Genomic DNA, 23,954 nt, shown 5'->3' with positions numbered 1-23,954 from the left:
AGATTAAAAGGATGGTGGATGAGAGCGCGGTAGAAACAACTTGTAACATCAGGTGTTGTTTTGCAGTGAGCTGATTGGTGCATTGCGACGCGTTATTGACAGGCAACATGAAGGGATGCTTGTTTTTTTGTTCTTCTTTGAGGTTCTATCGGTGGAGAGAGAGAGAGATAGACAGTTGTTTGTGTTGTGTTTTGTTTTTAACCAACCCCCAGTCAGGCTCGAGCTCGACCCGGGCTGCACAGCAAACACCCACGCCCAACCTCAACCTCACCCTCACCAAAACACCCTGCAACCTGCTTCGTTTCCATCTCACAGCATTCATCACCAAGGGAAGGCAGCCGAGAACCGGAGCATCCTATAAACGAGAGCCATGTCCTCATACGCCACCAACCATCAACCGAATGACCACAGCTCGTGCGACTATCGCCCCGAGTACGATACCTCAAACCCCCACAAATCAGGCTACCAAACCACCCAGACTACCGCCTCTGGCTCATCCTATGCCACCTATGGCGTCTACGGTGATGTTGCCCAGTCTTCCGGGTCAAATCTGGCTGGGCTCAGCTCCGGCTCGACCGGAAACGGATCAGCCTCCGGCACTCTTAGCTATCGAAAACCCGATGCTAAACGGAAGGTCTGCATCCCCCTCCCTTACCTTCATTTCCAAACCTCTCCGCAACACCCCAGCTCGCTCACTTGCTTTCTCTTATTAACGTAGCTCGTTGTCACTGGAGATGGAGGATGCGGCAAAACATGTCTGCTAATCATGTATTCAGAAAACCGATTCCCCGAGGTGATTGATTTTTTCCATCTACGAAACAAGATACCATCCATAGTCTCTGTTCCCCTCCCTCTCATGATAAAAAAAAAGCTCACACTAGAGTCGATCGATCTACATAGGCGTACATCCCCACTGTTTTCGAGAACTACGTGACGATGGTGCCCTTCCCAACAGACTCGTCAAAATTCGTCGAACTGGCACTCTGGGACACTGCCGGTCAGGAAGAGTACGACCGGCTACGTCCGCTAAGCTACCCCGAAAGCGACGTGATCTTCATCTGTTTTGCCATTGATTTCCCGACGAGTCTTGCCAATGTCACCGACAAAGTATGTCCCCTCCTCCTCTTTCAATCCACCGTCCAAAACCTAATCGGGCCTCTTTCGTTGGGTTTGGTAGTGGCATCCAGAAGTTTCCCACTTTTGTGAAGGCGTGCCTCTGATTCTTGTCGGAACCAAAGTTGAGCCCGTTTCCTTCTTCGAATCCCCTCATATCTAAAGGAATAAAAGCTTGTAGACTCTCCGAAAGAGAGGTTGCTGACGAGGGTATTGATTGTGTGACTGATATAGATCGACCTGCGGAAAGACCAACGCACGTCGGATCTACTCGCCGCCCAAGGCACAACGCCGATCACGCCCCAGCAAGGGCAAGCAGTCGCGAAAGAAATCGGAGCCACTTACATGGAGGTCGGTCTCACCCCAATCATCATTCTCGTGCTTTCTCCTACTCACCATATGTCTCTCTCTCTTGATCGGATCTGAACAGTGTTCCGCGAAACACAATATCGGCGTTAAAGAGGTCTTTAATGCTGCTTTAAGGCTGGCGATGAGAGGCCGAAAAATGGAGAAGATGAAACGTAGGGTCTGTAAGATCCTGTGAACTCTCCCTCTCTACTCTCCCAGAACCTCTTCAATGGACTCCCCCACACATAAAATCCTTTGTTGCTCTTTATCTTTTCCCCTTTCTCCCCTGCTCTACCACCACCACAGTACACCTCAATGTTCTCCCCGCCTCGTAATCATATTATCTTTCATCCTCGAAGGATTTCTTCCTTTTTTCCCCTGTTATTTTTGTCAAAAGAAAACCTCAATCATCGTTAGCCTCTTTTTTTCTTTCCTTTCTTTTTTTATTCTAAGATATACACAGCTTTTTTTATTTTTATTCTTCTTAAAGTTTCGTTTATTATTAGTTTCCATCGTGTTAGTCTATATATATATATATATCAGTATATGTTGTGCCATGTGGTCCAAAAAGAATCTTCCTCATTCATCTCTAGAAAAGCAAAGATGATAATAACATCATCAAACAGGTTGAAATGACATCCAGACCCTTTCGTACTGAATGAGCTAACTCACAACTAGTCTGTGTGTGACATGATCACCCCTCTTGAACAGTTATTATCTCCCTGAACTGGTTTTACAACTTCAGAGCTTTAAGTGCTTCATTTCCATGCAAAAACATATTTCAGTTGACATTGCAAGCATTACAGACTTGACAGCAAGGCATCCATCATTTAAAACACAAGCGGGGGATTCTGGAGATTCCAAATGTTTCAAATAGGCTTTTGAAAGGGTAGTCAGTATGCTGTTCCAGGGCGCACAACCTGTACACTTCTCATTAACTTGATATACCCAGAATGACGTCACAACACACAAACTTGAATCATTTCATGTAATCAGATTGTACAGTCCTGAAGCCCACACATGGAACCCAAGCCAGAGAAATTTTGCCTAGGGTAATATATGCCTGCCAGTGCAGATTTGATGTTGTGCCTGAGTTACAGACTTGGTAACCTGATTATGTAAAGCACCCTATTAGATGTTTATGGCTGCTCTATAGGTTTATCCCCTTTACCCCTGCTGATAAACAAGTGTTAGAGACTTGTAGATAACATGGATCATTGTTTTACATGGTGTGCATCTGGTGGCTGGCCCATCTGCCCAATCCCTAAGTTTTAGAAAAAATGTTTTTCATGATACCAGAGCCCATTGTATTTTATGATGTCAGCACACATGAGTTCTTGATATGTAACAGTGGATAACCCTTTTGAAATTTTTTTTCTCTAGTGTTGGCAAAAGTGTATGTATATTTTGAGTGTATTTCTCACAAACACTCCAATGAAACAGTGCATTGATTTTTATTTCTGGATCCAGCTTGATAGACAGATCTGCATGCAGCATTCTCCTAATTACTACCTGAGAAGCTGACTAGCAGAATTTATCCATAAGAGATTGATATAGTTCAAGACCTCAACCCCTCAAATCTAGTTGCAAGAAGAATGAAGATTAGAAATATTAAGCATGGGATACTTGTAATTATAGGGATTCTGAATTTCTGTCATGCAATCCAAGAACTTTATGACTTGGCCAATATGGGATTTACGCCTGCTGTGAATCCTGAGGTCCAAAGGACATCAACCTCAAAAACAAGGGCTCAAAGATTTGCTGGTGAGCCTGAATGGCAAGAATATATGTTCCAAAAACCAATGAATCAGTTGTCTCTTGAAAGAAATGAAGGGTCAAATTTCACCCAAAAAGAAAAGGATCCACCTAAAAGCCACCCTCAGAAGAATGCAGGCAAAAATGTCAATCTACCAGGGAAACTTTTACCACCATCCTCCATGGGAACTGAAAGGATCCAAGGATTAGGAAAACACAAAGAACCATTTCCTCTCAAAGAAAAAGCTCCAATGAATTGCATATCAAAACCAGATTCTTCCAAGAACATTTCACAACCAGTGGTTAATTCTAAGGTTAGGAAATTGGTTGATGATAAGCCAATACGTATAGTATTTAAGAAGCTCAAAATCATCCTGCCCCAACACCTTGAATTTGGGAACAAAGGTCCAAAAACCAACATGCAATCCATTTTAACTGGATGCCAACCCCAACAGGAGGATCTAATGTGTTCTGATGCAGTGTCATCCCTCACCAAAACTGAAATAAGCCAAGAATCAGATAAAAAAAGAGAATCAGTTTATCTCAAAGAGAAAGGCCTACTGAATCAAAAATTGAATCCAAGTTCTGCAAACAATATTGCAAGCCAAGTGGTGAATTCCAAGATTAGGAAAGTGATTAATACCCAGGATCAGTCTTTGAGTAAGCCTAAAATTTTCCATCCTGCTGCAAATGTTTGTCAAGAAACAAACAAAAATGGAAACAAAGTTTCTGTAAATTCAAATATGAAAGGTAAATCCACAGGTGACTCAATCCCTCTCATAGGGGAAAGAGGAAAAAATGATGCTTCCTTGGCAAGATCAATGCATCTCCAAAATGCTGGAGCTACCAATTCACTCCCAGAAGGTGAAGATGAGCCCACAAAACCCATGAATTTTAAAAAAGGTAAATCCATCCCAATTAAAAATAATAAAATCAGAAAGCAATATGATAATCAGCTCACAGAAAGGGTGTTTAAGAAAAATAAAACCCACCAGGGTTTTGAAACCTTTTTGCAAATGCAAACACCTTCAATCACAAACAAAAATAATTGGATAAAGTATAAATCAGAAAAAGCATCATCAATTCCTCTCAAAGGGTCCCTGATCCAGGATGATACACTCAAAGAAAGATTCATGGAGCTAGAAGATGAACTAAGCTCTCACCCCTGCAACAAAGAACCAAATGAACCAAACTCTCTGCAGAAAGTCAATTTTAAACTAAATATCTCAAGGCCTCTACCCACTCCTAAAACTAGGTTGAAGCCAGAAGATAGTCAGATGATATCAAAACTAGTAAAGAATGAAAAATCACCCACACAAGTTGGTTCACCAGTTCATGTTGAAAAGAGTTTTGTGAAACCAGATTCAGAAAAAGAATGCATGAAAAGCTCAAGAAAAATCAAACCATCACCTGGAAAAGAATATAACTCAAGCAGCAGATCATGTTAATTGGAAGAAAAAATGGCATGCAGTCCTTCTCTGAAAGCTGAAACAAAATTCAAGAAGGTTGATGAATTGTATCAAATTGCCTTCAGGCATTCTTCAGATGTAGCAGAAGGAGCCAATATTGGAATCAATAATGATCTAGTGGATCTGACTGATAGTCACAACAGTTTACCTACATCTGTGTCTTTTTAATTCCCCCTCAACAATAAAAAGGAAATTGAAATTTGCAGCACAAGTTTCAATTCCAGGATGGATATCTTGTACTTCAACAAATCAAGCATTCATGTTCATGCCTCACACAAGAAAATTGATAAAAAACTTAACAAAATCTTCTGTGCAATGAAATTGGGCCCAACAGGAAGCATCATGTTTGAGCCAGGAAGTGAATACTTGTGGTTCAATCAGGTTGTAGCAGCTTTCCAAAATATCACACCTGAAGATGAAATTGGTAATACTGGAAGAGTTGGGATGAAATCCACTCATATTCGTAATCTACAAATAAACACACTTGCCACATTTTTGGCAAACAAGGCTCTATGGTTCAAATTTTGGGAAAGACAGACAAATGTCAATTTCAATAAAGAAATGGAACATGAAGTATTTTTATCTGGAAATTTCAAAGAGATTTTAACCCTGTTCTTATTCCACTGCCAAATGATTGATCACATACTCAATCCCCTTGAGTCTATTTGCAAGATGAATGAGAAAATACCAGATTTGATGAGAAATGCAATCAAAGATTTCAAAGATTTTGCACAAATCCTAATAGATCAGAAAGATCCCACAATTGATCACAAATTGTCAATTCCTAATTTACTTTGGAAATTTTTAAGATACTGGATTAGCAGCTCATGCTCTAAGCAAGTCCAGGATATAGCTTTAGGGGGAAAGAAAGATGTAAATAATAATATTAACTTCAAGGAGTTCTTCAACTTAGTTTATGTATTCTCTTTTGAGCATTTGAACAATCACCTGAGGTCATCTGTCAGGTTTCACATGAAAAGAATACATTTTGATAAATACAGCCTTTTTTCTCAACACCCAAGCCAAGATGTTCAAGAAAGAATAGATAAAGTCTTGAGAAAAATGCAAGTAGGTCCAAGGGGACGTATTGAGATGGATTATGGCACTGCTCCAACCCTATTTAATGAGGTTAGACTAGCTTACCACATCCATTATAAAATTTCCAATTTGGCAGATGAAAACAAATCAGGAAGACAGCCAAACATTACTCAAAGGTCAGAGTTAAAAATTGTTGATGAGTTTTTGAAAAATAAAGAGCTATGGATCAATTTTTGGGAAATACAAACAAACATCAAACTTAATATCAACTTTGAAGAAGAATTGATTAAAAACAAAGATTTCCCATCTCTTAATTTTGACAAGGTCTATCCACAGTTTCTTTTTTACGTACAGATGATAGATACAATATTTATTCCAGTAATTTCAAATAAGAGCAAAACCAAAAATGTTTCAAACCTTCTCAGCAAGGCAAAAGAAATATTTGAGAATTTTGCAAGTATTCCATCAACACAGAAAAAATTTAAGGCTTACACAAGCTAAATCAACACCTTGACCTGGGAAGCCTTGGATTATTGGATACATCACGCAGGCTCAAATGAATTGAGGAATCTTGCCTTGGGACCAAATGGATCAGTAGGAGAACATTTCAAAATATTTTTCAACACAATTTTTAGACTGTCAATTAGGAAGCTTCACAATCACTTGCATATTTTTGAAGTTTAAATGCTAGAATTTGTTTCCACATGAGGAATCTCCACTTCCCAAAGCTTGTTCACCTCCACATTCATGGTTCTTCTCCTTATTTTGCCTTCTGCATTCCTCCAATGGTCATAATTTGTTTCACCCTTCTCCTTATATGCTTTTGAAGGCCCCGTTTGGCACTGATATAATCAGCAGCATATTTCACAAACATTTCACGATTATATTGGTAAAATGCCGCTGGCGTTTGGCAAACCGATATATCCAAAATATGAAATAATTACAAATTACAGTTCCTACATGCCGATATATCGGCGGCTAAATCAGACCCACCCCTCGCAACTCCCAACCTCATCGAGTGGATACAACACTCCACTAGCTCGATGTATCCACTCAATGACCAACAGTTGGTCATCGAGTGGACTTATATATCCACTCGATGGCCCGGTTGGTCATCGAGTGGATATAACACTTTACTTGCTTGATGACCAACTGGGTCATCGACTGGACTTATCCACTCGATAGCCCGGTTGTTCATCGAGTGGAGTAGGTATCCACTCAGTGACCCGGTCGGTTGTCGAGTGGAACATACTCCACTCAATGACCGACCGGGCCATTGAGTGGATATAAGTCCACTCGATGACCGTCCTGTTCATTGGGTGGACTATAATACATCCACTCGATGGCCAACTGGGTCATCGAGTGGGTGAGGTGGGTCATAGGCTATAGCCACTCGATGACCGGGTGGGTGGTCATTGAGTGGAGGGCGAGTTCGTCCATTCGCTTTCTTGGTTGATCAAGAGGTGGGTGGTTGGCTGGCTGGGTTTATTTTGATGTACTGACAAACGCCAGCAATATGTTGAATTGCATTTTATTTCGGGTGAAATAATCAAAATGTCACGGATTATTTCACCGGTGATTATTTCACCAATTATATCGGCGCCAAACGGGGCCTAAGAGATTTTGATTTAATAAATTATTGCCTCAAACTGAAGCCGACACAAACTGAGGAAGAAACAATCAGAGAGACATTTAGAGCAAAAGAAAATGATAAGTATGAAGAGAGAACCAACACTTGAGCAGACAGAGACTTGTTGAGGGAAGAGAGAACTGTGGAAGACAAGGAAGTAGGACAGACTGTGTAGTGATTTTTAGTTGGGGAATCTTGGTTGAAGTTTGTTGAGTATGAGTAAGTCAAATCTTACCAGACAAAGAAGGACAGAAGAGGGTGACAAGATATGAGATTAGGATGAGAAGAAAGAAAAGGGAAGAAGAGAGTGAGTGAGGGATTGTTGTTGATTGTGAGTATGGTGTGTTGATTGATTTGAGGATTGAGGGGTGAGTGTTGCTGATCAGTTGTTTGAGGTGAGCTGGAGTTGATGATGCTCAGTGAGTAGAGTCAAAGATGAGGTCAAGACAGGAGTGAAGTTTCACATGTCCCTTGCCAGAACCCAAAGATCCCGTAATACCCAACTGGGTACCAGAAAGGGTGGGCAGTTACACGCCGGGGGCAGTCCTTGCCGCCCGGACGTGTGGATCCAAGGGGTTGCATCAAATTTGTGAAACCAACATGGAATTCAGTAATTGTGGGCACCCTGTCAGAAAAGGACAGAGTTGTGAATTCCTTGAAAGCCCGCTTGTACCACTATAAAGCTCAAAAGTGTTCCTGAGAACCTTTTGCTGAGTGCGGAAAGGGATGTGTGAGGAAACCTCTGCCTTTCCTGGTTCACTACACACTAAAACAAGCCCACCAATCTCAGATTGGCAGGTTTAATGTAGTGATAGTGGAGCGTTATCAAAAGATAACTGTTGTTATGAAGTGGGTGCAATGAAGTTGCTAAAATGTGTTATGAGTGAGGAGTCTGGACTTCAACCAGGCTTCCCATCCTCTACGGTCGGCGGTAGCATAAACGTGTCGTTCTGCTTCACCGGCGCTTGGGGGGGATGACGCGTCTAGAGCATCCACGGAACTAAACACTTCACGCTACGCTTCCAGTAATGAGCAAACCATTGGTTCATACCCTTTGATACAATAAATTTCTTCTTGTATCTATCTGCTTCGTAGATGAAGGCCATGTAGTGTTCCGTAATAGACTCCTTAAGAATTCAATTTTTTTGGCATGAGTACATATTAATAATAATGTCACCTAATAACCCTGTGGCCAGCGCCAGGGTAGTAATTAGCGCGCATAGAAAGGTTTCTCTCCATCACTTGAACATCTCCGCGGATTGTCAAGTTTTAAATTGACTCAACTCCCCACTTGGCATGCGACTTCAACCATTTCCCTTCAATCACTGGGGCAGTCGCTACAACCCGCCCTCTCCGCGAGCCTAAGGTCTCTTTGAGTGAATTGGTGATGGAACATGTCCTTTTTTAATGCCTTCCACATCATGTTTACCCGCGCGTCTCCTGCCCGTTAAGCTTCCCCCAACCAGTCAAGACCTGTGTCACCAGGGGGTACAGGAACCAATGGTTATCAACTAGCGGCCGATGGGTCAGAATAGAATGGAAACATGTTCACCTCCTCCTGGCCGAGCACCAAAATAGAATTGGTAGTGAGACCGGTCAATCCAAAAGATAACAGAACCAATAGCCTTTTTGCAAGGTGGCTTGTCAGGCTATAGCATGGCACACAACATACAATTGCTACTCCCGGAACGGGAAGAGTTAGACAGGTGATTCATAGCAATGGTACCCGAGCAAGAAATCAAGGCAATCAGTCTATTTCTTCCGGTAGTTAAGAAAATCACTAGGCACATGTTTCCGTCGCCTATCACTTAAAGTGTCTGCCTTTAACCTGTTCGTCCGCAAATATGCATTGACTTCAGACCAGCCGCGAGCTTGACAACTGGCTACGGCCTAGTGAGGACCGCCAACCGCTGGTTAGGCAGGGGGGGATTACGAGACAAACTGCAGACATGAGGCACTCCGCCCCGTCGGGAGTGTGGGGTTCTCGCCACTTGGGCTCAGGCTCCTTGACGAGCCGGAGTTGATGGGCTTAGCGCCTCGAACCCCACTCCCCGAGCAGTCTAGGTTTCTGTCCTGCTCGGAGGAGATTCCTGAGTTGACAGAGAGTCTCAGCCCTCTGAGTCGTCAAAGGAACTCCTCCTCCCCTTCGTCCCACACACAGTCGGCCCGCACGCAGGCCGACAAACTGGGGCTCCCGCTATACAGGTTGAGCCCCGTCTTTGCGTTCCGACTGCGTCAGGTGCAGAAACCTGCACAGAGAGAGCGGCAGGCAGGCAGGCAGGCTGCGTAAAAGACAGCCGCCACTGTGCTGCGTCGCCGCTCTTTCCGTCACCCACTCACTGAGCGCCACGGAGGCCGGAGTGGATGGGGAGAGACGACGTGCGCGTTGTGCTACTTTGTCTCTTCGATGCTGGTGTTATATACCGCGGGTGGTCCGCGTGTAACGCGAGTCAGTCTTCTGTCCTGCGCCTGACACCAGACCTAATCCTAATCACAGGTCCCCACTTCTCTGCCTGCATGGACCGAGGGGAACTCGTTCTCGCTCGATCCCCTTCAATCTTCATTTGCCCAGAAGATAAATATCGCTTCCACTCGTCCGCCGGGCTCATTGCAACAAGACTCCTACGTTTATTGAATAATCACTCCTTCAGAACCAACTCCAGGATTTCATCTACCTTCTTTCAAATCTTGCTGCTCCCGCTTCACTCTTTCTCGTCGTGTCATGTCTGGAAGTAACCGCCAAAGTCTTTCTGAACGTCGGCGAAGCTCAGTCAGGTTTTCAGAGGGCACTTTTGCCCCTTCAAACATTGATGATATGCCCGACGGTGACGCCCTCCGCAGATCCTTCCGAGACCGACCAGCAACACCTGCTGCCAGCATGCTGCCCGGTGCCTACTTCCCAACTCCTTCAGAGCCTGATACACCCATTGAGGAAACCGATCCCGATGCCCAACGCACTCAAGATCATTCCCCCTCATCCCATGTATCCTCTTTACCTGCCACTCAGTCCGAGCCCAAACCCAACACCCGACTTAGGTCTTCTTCCGAGAGCATTCACACTCGGCCGCAAGCATCCTACTCGCAGAAACCCAAGCATGACTTTGAGTCTAATAAGACTGATCTAGCTGTCGAATATTTCACCCAGGCCTCTGGGCCCACTTATCAACCTCCTTATCCACCTCAATCCTTTGTGCCTCAGCCTTCCTCCACAAACTTTGCCCAAGATTCGCTTCAAACTCGCCCCGATGGGCTCTCCAATGGGCGGCCTCCTTTTTCTCGTGCGAATGAAGGTATTCCGCAGACCCGCTTAACTCGAAGATCAACTCTTGATGGACAACCACCTAGTTATCCTGAGAGAACTTACTACAACCATGATTATCGTAATTCTGACTATACCGATCAAGCACTGGCTAATTCTCTCCAAGCTGCCTCCCAAGTTTCATCCACTCTACCCCAATCCAATGGCATGTATACACCAGGCGAGGGATTGAGAGCGTTGCAAGATGAAGAACTACGGGGCCATGACAGCCCAAACAAACCATGTGATCTTGAGTCTGGCTATCCGGTGCTCAATTTACCTGGGGACGATGAAGCTAGACACGCAGATCCTCGGCACCGGACCTCCCAGCCTACCAAACCATCATTGCGCAGGGCGACCACTGAAGATGTCGTCGAAAAGGAACCGAACAGGAAGGCGGCGGACATCGTAGGCTCTCATATCAAACGCCGTCGCGGAAAGCCGGTTGAGAAAGTCGGGCTCCACCCTCCTTCGTTGCCAGAAGAGTACGACGATGAATTCGATGAGCCTCCTCCGGTTTCATCGGTAAAGGGCGGCGTACTCTCCCATCTTTTAGAGCTTTACGGCAACAACAGAGCTGGCCCCATCGAACGATCCGGTTCAGCAACCTCCGCCACCACCTATGCTGGCGAAAGTGTTGCGACCAGTCGACAAGTCTCCACGGACTCGCGTGTCGTTCAACGGAAGATCCCCTTTGTTTCTCCTTGGAACCCTGACGAAAAACTTTATTCTCAGTCGCCCCCGAAGTCCGAACTTCACAAACACGTCCAGTCTTCCAAACGGAACCGGAAAGCCCGTGATTCAGATGGCGGCGAGAGCGACGCAGCAAGTGCGCGAAGTCTTTACTCCGTCAAAACCTTTCGCGAAGTTGTCGATGCCGTTCAGGGCAAATTCCATCATCGCAAGACTAAGAACCGAGAGCGAAGAGCTACTATTACCAGGCACGTAGCAGGTGAGTCGGATTGTTTTGGCGCTCTAAGTTTTGATCAATATCCACGACTAATTAAATTTGTTTGCAGATATTTTGAAAAGACAAAACTTCATTCTCAAGCTTGCAAAAGCTTTGATGACGACTGGCGCTCCGAGTCACCGTCTCGAATCCCAACTTAACGCCACCGCCCGAGTGCTAGAGATAGATGCACAATTTGTTCATCTGCCGTCGATTGTTATTGCCACGTTTGGCGATGCTGACACTCGGACGTCCGAAACTCACTTCGTAAGACACTTGAGCTTTCCTTTCGGACAATAACAGGCATCGAATTCCTAATTTAATCATATCTCTTCCATTTGTTGCTTTCAGGTCAAGGCCAGTGGTGGGATCGATCTTGGACAACTTCACCGTGTCCACAGTGTCTACAAGTCTGTAGTTCACGACCATACTGGAGTTGGGCAAGGAAGCGCAGCTCTCCACAAGATCTTGAACGAAAGTCCACTCTATAGCCCTTGGCAAAGGATGGTCATTGCGTTCTTCTGCTGTGGCACCATTGCTATCTTGGGTTTTGCCGGAAGCTTTGTCGATGGGGTAAGCGCAATTACACCCAAATCGCAATGCCATTTCAACTGATCCTCTCCTGGTTTTCTAAAGTGGGTGGCCGGTGTCTTCGGTAGTTTCTTGGCGTTCATGCAGTTGAAGGCATCCACCAATCAGATGTACTCCAGCATCTTCGAGATTTCGGTGGCGACAATCGTTTCTTTCATTTCCAGAGGCCTCTCGACTACCAACTTCTTCTGCTATGAGTCCCTCTCATCCGCTGGAGTGGTGCTGATCTTGCCTGGTTACGTAATTCGTATGTCAACCCTTGCAATTTCTTACCGATCAACGCTTCATCGTTTGTTAAACTTTATGTACCCTCTTAGTGTGTGGTTCGTTGGAATTGGCCTCAAAAAACTTGATTGCTGGCTCTGTTAAGATGGTTTACGCTGTGATTTACTCTCTTTTCCTTGTAAGTCTTTCGGTATTTCGATTTTTCGATGAATTGCCGATTACCTTGACTGACGCTCGTTTACTGGACAGGGATTTGGAATCTCCATAGGATCCGACTTTTACTACCTCTTGGATCCAAAAGCACGTCATTTTACCGAGATGCAATCAGCTACACGTGTCTACACTTTGTCGGGGTCATTCAGCGGAATGAACGGGACTATTCCTGGCATGGTTGGAGACTTCACCTTCTCGAATGGCACTGGATCCGGTGAAGGGGGACTTCACCAAGGGCGGATTCAATGTTACCGAGAGCCTCAATGGGAGTGGTGGAGACAATCTGCAAGCCCATATTGGTCTTTCCTGCTCGTTCCAATGTTTTCTTTCTTCTTGAGTCTCTGGAACTTGCAACCCATCTGGACGAAGCAAATGCCGGTGATGATTATCATTGCATGCATCGGATGGGTTTGCAATTACTTTGCCAATCAATTTGTAAGCTCTTTCATCTGACCGTTCCACAGGAATAATGACTTTGCAAGCCTAACCCCTCCCATAATTGACAATGTTGTTCATAGATTTTTGATCGATCCGACGTTGTCTCCTTCTTGGGCGCGTTTGTGATTGGTCTCTTGGGCAATATGTACTCGCGAATTTTCAAAGGGACGGCTTTTACTAGGTTAGCTACTAACCACTATTCTCGGCAAATATGAATGAAAAATTAACCAGAGAAGTGCAACCTTCTACCTCACTAGTATGGTCACTGGTGTCCTTTTCTTGGTCCCCTCGGGGATTGCAGCGGCAGGTGGTCTTGCAATGACTTATCACTCCAACTCAGGGGATTCTTACAGCAATGGGCTGATCATCGGTAAGTGATGCATCTACTGAGCTTTAGATTGCCGACGACGAACTCATTCCACTTCTTTTACGCAGGTTTCCGTATGGTCCAAGTCGCCATCGGTATCACTGTCGGCTTATTCTTCTCATCCTTTGTCGTTTACTCTTTCGGCCGCGGAAAGTCGACCGCAACATTCACATTCTGAGCGTTCAAATCAGCTGAACCGACATGGACATACCAAAATAACTTTCCATCTTAGTACTATTCTGTCAACTTTTTCTCATACAACTTTCCTCGCCAATAATAATATTCCCGCATTACTTAAGATCAAACAGAAACTACTCGTCTAATGATTTGTCTGAAGCAAGATGGAAACCATGCTTTCTCTTACTTTCGTTAATTTTTCTTGCTACCTTCAGCCTTTGTTGAACCGCTTTTTTGTACTGTCTTGCTTAACGAGTAATTGTACTAAAAACTCTCAAGAATTGAGTGAATTTTCAGCTACTGGGTCTGGCGTTTGTGGTGCCCTGATCATGATGTAAACGCAAGTTTTACATCCTTACATGTCCCCACACGATGGATACATAAATATGAAAATTATGTAAATATGTAGCATTTTCATTTTGGCTACCCTACCATTTTATATGCTCTCTTTCTTTTTACTGCTCCACATTGGGATTCGCGGCAGTCAGGTCAAACCCTAACTAAGTCCTTCTGTTTGTGGAGGGGGGACGCCGTCCCGCAGGGTCTGCCAGGGACCCTCCGAGCCAAGCGACCTCCGTTGCAGGTCGCTTCGGTCCCCCGAGCAGGAGCTCAGTTGGACCAGCGGCCAAGCAGCATAAGAGGAAGATGCCGAAAGCGTGAGAGGCCGCACGCTTGATATTTGGTGGACAGTTTGTTAGTTGCAAACTATTTGCTAGCCGGCTATGTATGCCATCCAGTTTTTCTGCCATGTTTATTTTGAGCTTGCAAATCAACTAATGATCACATCCGCCCCACCGATTCCCAACTCAAAGGTTGTGATGCACATGATGGGGAGTGAAAGATTATTGCTTTCCTTCCAAATTTGGATTATGTAGAAAAGCTGGGTGACGTTCAGTCGTGAAAGACTACATACGTTTGGGTGTTGAACTTCCACTAGTTAAGAGCTTGCCAAACCTAAATCTCATATTGGCGTATGGAAGCGCTGCTAAAAATCTACACCCAAACCCACATATGTTGCCAAAAAACAGGGACTTGGAAGTTTTAATTGAGCTGTTTCTATCTTGCAAAACAGATTGAACCAAGGACTGGAGTTGGCCGGGGCTCTTCTTGCGTACTTTCCTGTCTGCGCTTTACATATGTATACGATAGATACTGTGAGCTTTGTCCAACTGATGTCGAATAGAACATGCTGTCAACGTGAGGCGACATCGGCTCATGTTGAAAGAAACAGCCCGTCCCCCTGAAAGTGTAAATATGTAGGGTGGTATTGGTGAGATTGATGACGGCGAACTGTCTCCTTCGTTGTGGTGTAGAATGATTTGGCGCTGAATCGTGCCCGGCAATAGACAAATAGTCTACATAACAAGCTAGAAGTTGAGGATGATAATGGTTTTGCCCTAGGTAAAGGTGGTTAAAACCAAGTTGCGTTGGTATCACGAACCCTTTGTAGTAGCAGTTATTACTGAGAGAAAAAAAAGAATTATTTGGCTTAGTGGAAGTTTAAGCATCATGGTAGAATGCGACAAACATACCATCTCTCCTTTGTTTTGACCCTCAGTAGACCTTGGTGACCTAAGATTCTTTCCGCGGTGGATTTGGCATATAAAAGGAGGACTCTGGTAGTCGACTGCTCCCCATCAGCTTCCACTTCCTCCCACATTCCTCCCACATTCCTCCCACATTCTTCCCACCTTCATCCAGTCCGCGATTTCTCGTCATTTTTCGGATTGAGCTAGACTCGTATACCCTTCTCCTGACTGCTCTCATTGCCGTGATTTTTTTTAAACTATTCCCCCTCCGTCGCTCCTTAAATTCGGGATAGCTATTCTACTGGGGGCTGACAATGCCCAATCCCTCATACCTCCATCCGCTCTTATATCTCATGTGGATTGAGGTCCTCTTTCGATCGCTTTATCCAGACGGATTGCTCCCTCCATACTTGGACGTGGCTGTTCTGAGCCAAAAGGTATTATTCACCTATGGAATATGTGCGACTGCATCTTCCTCGAACCGATCCAAATTTTCTCTTGGGACTGCCCATAATCCTCTCTTGTCATCATCATCATATTCATGCCTCGGATCAGAGGTGATTCTCTTCCATCCCTTCTTTGAATATGACTTTGCGTAGTGGTGACGCCTTAGTGATGTGGCAGCGGCCTATCGGTTGCTTATACCCCCCTTAATCGACGTCCTCTTGAAGCATTAGGTTTCATATAATCTCGTCCGATCCATTTGATTTCATCCTTATCCTTCGAGATGAACGGGACTAACAGTCTAGCCATCATGATTGGTCAACCTCACCATCGATTCGGCCAAGTGCTGTCACATCTCTCTCAAATTACCTTCACCTATATTGATTCCGTATCTATTCCGGGATGCAAGTTGCAAGTTGATTTGCAAGTCACGTCAGGCATATCTGACCAGGGTGAACTCTCAATTGTGGAGTCATAGGGAAAATATCCTGCTCGAGCTTCTGCTTGACATTCTTTCTCCTTGGCCATCTTGCATTTGATTGACTTTCCATCTCAGCGTTGGACCAGCAGATTGTATCTGCGATACACTCCCAATGTCACCTGATTACTCCTTCTGGCAATACGCAACGAATGTACTCGAGATGCGCAACGAAGACTCGATCTTCTGCTATCACCGTACGTTCGCTACGTCGGACAACAAATGTGGGCTACAACCTTTCTCTTTTCTTCTTAGCAACAAGTCCTGCACCCCTATTCCGAACCGCTAACGCTTTTTATCTCTTTGAGTATCTGTAGTTCGACTTGACAAGTGAACTACTCCCTTCGCCATGCTATGTGCATAAATTCATTGGCTGAGCCAGCCCCGAACAAGTGTCTACATTCACATCTCCGGGAAAATATCCTGATTGGGTCAGCAGATTATGTCTGCGATCCACTCTCGATGTCTCATTGGCAACAAACAACAAAGTAACTCAAAGTGCGCAACAAAGACTTGCTTTTCTGATATTGATGGTGTTCGACGCTTTGGAGCACACACGTGGGGCATAACCTTTCTGTTCTCTTCTCTAGCATCAAGTCCTGCTGCTCTACTCGAACGCGCTAACGGTTTTTAAATCTTTGAGCATCCGCAGTTCGGCTTGACAACAACATTCTCGTGCACATAATTATTGGCTGTGCCAGCCCCGGGCACATCCACACTTCAGGGGAGATGGATCCCTCAGTTCATAGCACGACCTTCACAAGCGAAGACTTCAAGATCGCACTCACATATCATTCAATATGTCTCATACGAGAAGATGGCCCGACGCACATTGTGTTCTGGACTCCTGCCAAAAACACTGTCCGATTCACGACCGCATCATTTTCCATGGACAGAGGCTCGAGTGATCATAAGCCACCAGTCCTCCCCGAAGCCTCGCAAACCGACCGTCAGCTGTCGTGTTCTGGCCGTACCATTCCGAGTCAAGGCAACAGGTGTTCTGGGATGTGATGAAGAAGGAAAAGCTGTGGTTTGCCGAGATGATCATGCCTCGTGCTTGGAAAGCCGACCGGATCGATGGCAAACATCGATCCGTCCTGTTATATACTGATATTATCTTGTTTTTCTCCTCTTTTGGTGTACCTCCATTTTTTTATCCTGCTTTCCGTCATCCGGTTAGCACTGATCATCCTATCGGAGGATCGCACTACCGACTGGGGAATGTAGTTCATATGTAAACACAGGCCCCAGTCTCCCCAGTGTCGATTGCCGTAAACGGTTGAAGAGCGACGTTTCCTTGTTTGGAAATACATTTCTTTCTCCTTCATTCTCTTGTTGTAGAATCAAATAGTCGTTGTTGATGGCTTTCTGGCGCTGTCTTGTCTTGTAAATTCAGTGATCTCGTGTAAAAGTGGACCGTAAGGTTGCATTTGATGAGTTTGTAAGAGAGATTAATCAGGGATTTGGAGTGAGTGGATATGCCCAACTGGATGATGTTCTGGTCATTGCCCCAATCAAAGTGATATGCACTGAGGGGCATCGGTTGTTTGTGCCTACGCCAACAGCCCTTCATTCGGAATCCGGATCGAGTTGACTGAGTCTGGCTTGAACCTGAACCACTCCCCGGGTGTTTTCGATCACCCCCCGGCCCTCCGACAAGTCTCAGTGCCGAAACTCGGCGAGAGGCCGCACCGGCACAGCCAGCGTCGAGGGCCGAGGCCCACCGGTGAACGCCATCATGAGATCCTAACGAGCACGGCCGACCAGGAACCCATTCAGGCCAACGCCCACTAGTCTTCTCGCCAATCAAGCTCCCATCCCGCAACTAACTCGCGCCCAAGCCGGCCATACGACTATCATCAGATCAATCTTCCTTCCCTCCATCAATCACCATCACCTCCCTTCCCCGGCGTTCGGCGCTAGCTCTCATCGCCCCGCATCCTCATACAATCCGTGGAAGATGAACGCGGATATTACTTTGGCATGATGCTCTGGGCATGGCCGCTTCTGGCATGAAGATTTTTGTGGCGACGTTGCTCAAGGCAGCAAACGTGTTCCTGGAAGACTGCGAGGCTCGAATCAAGAAAGCCGAAGAGACCGGGAGCAGACAGATGAAATTTTTTGACTTGGTGTTGGGCAAAGATGATATCGAGGCCATTGAAACCATCCATGGCAAGTTTTTCCAAGAAGAGGAGTAAGGCTTAGTTGTCTCCCTGATTCCTGATTCAATCCCAACTGCTTGACAGGCTAACTTAACACAAGTCCCCCACTTTGGAGGGCCCTGGTACAGCCTGGGCTGGTGCAAAGTGCCCTCCTGTGAAGCGCGACCGGGGACTTGGGACTTAATGTCCCCAAACTGAACTGAGATATTCCAATCTTCCAAAAGCTTTTGCTGGGGTTTTGTGCCTTTCTAATTTTGACCCTGTTTTGGAAGGGCCCTGAACATCCCTTTGGACCATGAGACTTGTCTCACTCTTCCCTATCTTTTGCCACTACACATGTTCCTCAAAGTCCAATCATCCTTGGCCCATGACCCTTCAGATTTAAGGATTTTCAGGGTTCCTTAAGCTGTATGAGCTGTGTGTATTGAACTGACCAAGGAAAAAAGTATGGTTGTTCAATTCATTTCCACAGGAACCAGGCTCTCCAATCTCTGATTAAGATAGCCAAAAAATAAGATATCAGAAAAGTCGGTATTTCCTGTGATTTGTATATCTGTAAGAATACAGGCCAAGGGGAATGGGCCCCCTCGCCTAAGGCAAGGAGGGTACCACAAACCACAACAGCTGCAGAAGAAGGTAAGCCAAGTGAACCTTTCTCCGCAGCCCAAGCTGCTTGAGGGGCTGGGAAAACTGAGCGCATCTTCTTGATGAATGCAGGTACCAACCACAAAAGCAGCAAGATCAACAAAGCAAGAAAACCTTGCCAATTGTTGTTACTGGAAAGGATCTTGTCTGCCACCTCTGGTGAGTAGTAGAGTTCCTGACCTGATACCCAACAAGGAAGAAGCTAATAGCTCATCCCCTCCAAACAGGCAAACAGCCCAATAACAGAACCAGAGCAGCAGCTACTGCGAGTCAAATAGGCAACGCAGGAGGTAAGCAGCCGAGTTCCACAAGCTAGGAAAGAGCAGGGTCAGAGGACTAACACGCCAAATATGATAAAGCAGATATCAACGGCAGCCCTGACCAACTGCACACCCTAAGCCAAGGCAAGAAAAGAGGAACAACCTCAGCCCAAGTAAGAGAACCTTACATAACCCAAAAAGGGAAGAAAGGAGCAGATGCTGACATTGAGACACAATTGAAAGAATTCAGAAGACTAAGAAATGTATTTCTTGTTAGACTTGAGTACAACTAGTGCGCTAAGACAGAAATAAAGAAAACAATTATCTTTGAGGGGATTTACCTAAGAGCAGGAGATAGACCGCTCTTTGCTGAGGAGAGATGAGAAGAAAGAAAAGAGTTGAGAAGCAGCTGTTCACGGTGATTGTTGCTGAGGCAATCTGTGAGCACAAAGTGCGTTAGGCGCGTTAGTTCTGTTTCTGTTCTTCTCTTTCAATCAAGGAGACGGCTTGTCTCTTACTCTCTTTGAGCACGTGGCCCTTAGGGCCCTTTTTGCTTGGTTTTGGCGAAACGGCGAATGAGTTGAGCAACGTTGTCTGTTACAATGTCGCTCCCCATATTAGCCTTTTGTTTCCCCGTCTTAGCTTGGATACAGACACTCACCTATTTTGTTCCCTTCTCTTTGAGGGGGATCGGTGAGGCTGATCTTCTCCCGGTCGACTTTGTCTGCGGGAGTTTTGGGGTAAGGCATTAGCGCTTATCTGACCAGGTCAAAGTTTAAACATCAGCGGCTTACCTTTGGTAGTCGCTGATATTCTTGCTCTGAGTGGCAGTGGGCCGGGATTCCCCGCGAGCCTGAGTTTGCTGGTCGTTGGAGTCAAGTCTGCATACACCAGGGATTGATGTGTCAGTTTTTTTGACCCCGCGGAACCATTTTTGGACTGCGGAGCTGGTTTGCTTTGCTTACCAGTTTCTGCAGCTAATGGGGATCCCAGCCGCTTACTCAATTTATGAGGGCGCGGCCTTTCACCTGAGTCTGTAGTCTCACAACAATGTCAATAGATCAGCAGCAGCATTGCAGAACAGTGATTCCACCTCTTCTCTACTCAAACCTAGACAGCGGCCCTACAGTCTGCTTCTAGGTAAATTTCTATTTCAATTCTGTTCCACCTCTCTATGATGCAAGAACCGCTACTACAACTAGAACACTTGTCTAATGAAATGCAATTCTAGTTGCTAAAATCCTCTCAATATCCACCTTGGCACCTTGCTTACAACTAACTTTGAATCTCATAGCACAGTTTTCCAGGCAGCTTTTGACAACAAGAGAAAAATTGACGGATTCCCGTGCAAGGATCCAATTCTTCCTTGAGAAGGACACCAGTGATTTTTCATGAATTTTTTTATTCCTCCTAAACTGAAACAACTTGACTGAATAAGTGTAAACATTATACAACCTTTGAAAGACTTGTAGGTTCTTTTGCTTCCACATGCTCACTCAACTCAGGCTCAAGATCAGAAGAAGACAAGGAAGTGCTCTCAACTGCCCAGTCAATCCAAGTTAATGTTAACCATCACTATGACTCATCAACCTCCATTGCTCATGGTCAATTGGTCTCAATTTCAGTGAGTCAGCTTGCGCATTTAATCACCAACCTACAGTGCCCCCCACGACTTCTCAACTACCCCGCACCTGCAAAAAAAAATTGAACTTTGAACAATGTGTTCAAAGTCACCAGACATGTATCACATGTAAACTATACATTTTTGAGCCCTACAGACGTAGGAGAACTCAAAAATATAACTTTGAAGTCTGTGCAATGCCTCAAAAAAAAGTTTCATTTTTTTCAGATGCAAAATTTGGAACAGCTGGTTTTAAGACCATAGTATGTGGTTACAGACATGTACTATGGACTTATGGAATATTTATCATGTATTTAGAGACTAAATTATCCAAGTACATACATACTACAGGTGTAGGTATTTATGTAAACATGTACCTCCTTAGTTATTGTTGATTGCCATATCCATCAGTACACTCTTTGGAATGTGGCAATGTGAAGAATATTTCTTCATTGCTCTCTTGGCAGCGGGTCCAGTGAAATTTCAGCGACTTTGGACTATTATCATGCATGTTACCAGGTCTGGTTGGTGAAATGTGACATTTGCATCAAAAAATGGGCCAAAAAGAGCCCAGCACCAGCCCACTTTTAAAAGAATTTTTGGAAAAAAAACTCCAAAATTTGGAACCCCCCTGTAGGGGTAGTTGAGAAGTCGTGGGGGGCACTGTAGCAGTTTTACTCAGGGGGAGAAGTGGAGGTACTTGAATTGACATCATTGTATTATGTGTTACTGTCACTTATGGCCAAGTTGGGTTCTTTCTATGTGTCATTTATTTCTTTAGTTTATGCCCAATTTTTAAGATCTTCACAATTGTCTGTTTGCTTGTATTTATTTTCAACTGTTATCAGGTAAACATTGATTCTTGTTGTCATCTATGTTAAATTTGCTAATCTTAAATTGTTCCAACTCTCAAGTTATTGCTACTACTGGTTCTTGAGAGTTTGCAATGATACCAGTCTTTTCCTTCTAACAAAGGGCGGACAAGGCCTCATGTTCTACACAGTTGCCACAAGAGCTTCCTAGCAGCAATTTTGTTTTATTTTCTCCTGAAACCAGAGATGATGTTAACACATTTATCATGGAATGAGAATTTACAGTAACAAGAATTGATATATGTGACAGGTATAAGACAAAAAAGCTTTTATAAAGGTTTGAGATGCTTGTGAGCAAGCAGGCAACGGGCGGTGGCGACAAGAGCACAAGACAAACCTAAAGGTGTAGTCGAGTGAGCAGAGCGAACGATCTTGAAACAAAGATGATTGATTTCAAGTTATACTAACCTTTTATAAAGGTTTGAGATGCTCGTGAGCAAGCAGGCAACGGGTGGCGGCGACAAGAGCACAAGACAAACCTGGATGAAAGAGTAGTATAAGAAACAAGGTTGATGAGATAAGCGAGAGTAGAAAACAAACCTAAAGGTGTAGTCGAGTGAGCAGTGCAAACAATCTTGAAACAAAGATGATTGAGGAAAAACAGTAACAGGAGATGCTGGACTAAGTACAATCAAGATAGGTTTCAAGAGAGAAGCTGCGGACTACAACATGTAACTATAACGGACTAGTATATGCTAATAGAAAGTGATAGTGCTAATATGCTAATACCCCCCCTTGTTTTCTAGCTTCAAGCGTTGGTGGTTGTCATGTGGAGAAGGTCAAGGAAGGTGGAGTGCTTTGGGTAGGTGAGGGATTTGGTGAGACCGTCAGCTGGCATGTCGGCGGAAGACGCGTATGTGATGTTGACATGGTCGTGGCAAGCGGCTTCCCGGATGAAGTGATATTTGATGTCAATGTGTTTGGTGCGGTGGGTGGCAAGAGGATCTTTGGAAAGTGAGAGGGTGGTGACGTTGTCGGTGAAGATTGACACAGGAAAGATAGATGAGCCTGTGATGGACTTCATGAGGATGTCGAGCCACATGGACTCTTGAACTCCGTCGTATAGAGCACGGTATTCAGCCTTGGTGGTTGAGGAAGAAACAGAAGCTTGCTTTTTGGATTTCCAAGCAAGAATAGAGTTGCCCCAAGTCAAGAGGTAACCAGAGTAGGATTGTCGAGTGTTGGTACAGTTACCCCAGTTGGCGTCGGTGAAGACACAGAACTTCTTATCTCCCCCTCCTATCTTGAGAGCCAAGTTCTTGGTGCCGGCGAGGTATTGGAGAACATGAAGAAAAGCTCGCCAATGAGTAATACCCGGATTTTCCAGATGTTGGGAGAGCTGAGAGACAGTGAAGGCAATATCCGGACGAGTGGCTGTTGCGATGTAATTGAGAGAGCCAATAGCCCTTCAATAGCTGATGTTAAGGTTAGCAAACTCCTTGATCTCATGAATAGAAGCAGACACCAGATGAGTGTTGGGAACCATTGGAGTGGAAACCTTGCAAACATCAATGTAGTTGTATTCTTGAAGAAGTTGCTTGATGTGGCGGGTTTGGGAAAGAGTGATGAAGCCATTGTGATGGGCAATTTTCATTCCAAGAAGAGAGCTGGCTTGTCCAAGGTTGTCCATGAGAAAGCGATCCAAAATCAGCTTTTTGAATCAATTGACGTCGTGACTGATAATCGCCATGTTGTCCACGTAAACATGAACAAGACACTCCCAACCCGGAACTCAAGACAAGAAGAGACAAGGGTCGGCGGAGGAGGGAGCAAAGTTGATGGATTGGAAGAAGTCCCGAAGGGAGTAGTAGTACCAGATGCAAGGGGCCTGCTTTAATCCATAAATGGACTTTTTCAGTCTCAGGCAGTGGCCGGGGGGAGCGAGGAATCCGGGAGGACAACAAAGATGAATTACCTCCTCTAGATCACTGTTGAGGAATGCGTTGCGGACATCCATCTGATGAATCTGCATGCCCGCATTGACACCGTAGGTGAAAGAGGTTCTCAAGGCCGAAGAGCAACCCGTTGGAGCATAGGTTTTGTTGAAGTCAATTCCTTCTTGCTGTGCGCTCCCTTGCGCACAGAGTCGAGCCTTGTATTTGACCAAGTTGCCGCTTGCATTGTATTTCTTCCTGAAGACCCAAACTGTTCCAAGCAGTGACTGATCAGTTGTAGGGACTACCTCCCAAACTCCAAGGCGAGTCATGGCCTCCAATTTGACCCTGATGGCCTCATGCCAGTGATTGGCCTCCGGCGAGACCATGGCCTGTTGATAGGTGCGCGGGATAGAGCCAGTTGTGTCAGCTGCGGCGGCCATTGCAAAGATGGAGTT

The 23,954-nt window shown here is 45.0% G+C and overlaps 4 protein-coding genes across 4 annotated transcripts; all 4 read left to right on the top strand.

The window, feature by feature from the left end:
• Positions 1-370: 370 nt before the first annotated feature.
• Positions 371-1,657, top strand: PtA15_7A433 (uncharacterized protein; the record flags this gene model as incomplete). The annotated part of the gene is made up of 6 exons (XM_053171039.1): positions 371-634; positions 719-793; positions 901-1,107; positions 1,178-1,237; positions 1,348-1,464; positions 1,544-1,657. 6 exons carry the CDS (start codon positions 371-373, stop codon positions 1,655-1,657), a joined length of 837 nt encoding a protein of 278 aa, XP_053022260.1.
• An 8,418-nt stretch (positions 1,658-10,075) lies between these two features.
• On the top strand, positions 10,076-13,612 carry PtA15_7A432 (uncharacterized protein; the record flags this gene model as incomplete). Its single annotated transcript, XM_053171038.1, has 9 exons — positions 10,076-11,603; positions 11,671-11,867; positions 11,952-12,173; positions 12,237-12,438; positions 12,509-12,594; positions 12,666-13,064; positions 13,148-13,248; positions 13,325-13,437; positions 13,503-13,612. The coding sequence occupies 9 exons, from the start codon at positions 10,076-10,078 to the stop codon at positions 13,610-13,612; spliced, it is 2,958 nt and encodes a 985-aa protein (XP_053022259.1).
• A 2,565-nt stretch (positions 13,613-16,177) lies between these two features.
• On the top strand, positions 16,178-17,856 carry PtA15_7A431 (uncharacterized protein; the record flags this gene model as incomplete). Its single annotated transcript, XM_053171037.1, has 4 exons — positions 16,178-16,259; positions 16,715-17,011; positions 17,459-17,480; positions 17,628-17,856. 4 exons carry the CDS (start codon positions 16,178-16,180, stop codon positions 17,854-17,856), a joined length of 630 nt encoding a protein of 209 aa, XP_053022258.1.
• Positions 17,857-18,059: 203 nt separating this feature from the next.
• PtA15_7A430 (uncharacterized protein) lies at positions 18,060-18,260 on the top strand (the record flags this gene model as incomplete). The annotated part of the gene is made up of 1 exon (XM_053171036.1): positions 18,060-18,260. The coding sequence occupies one exon, from the start codon at positions 18,060-18,062 to the stop codon at positions 18,258-18,260; it is 201 nt and encodes a 66-aa protein (XP_053022257.1).
• Positions 18,261-23,954: the final 5,694 nt, after the last annotated feature.

This window comes from Puccinia triticina, chromosome 7A, assembly GCF_026914185.1.
Source record: "Puccinia triticina chromosome 7A, complete sequence".
Lineage (NCBI taxonomy): Eukaryota > Fungi > Basidiomycota > Pucciniomycetes > Pucciniales > Pucciniaceae > Puccinia > Puccinia triticina.
Note: the sequence above shows the minus strand (reverse complement) of the source record. Positions and strands in the feature narration are given on the sequence as shown.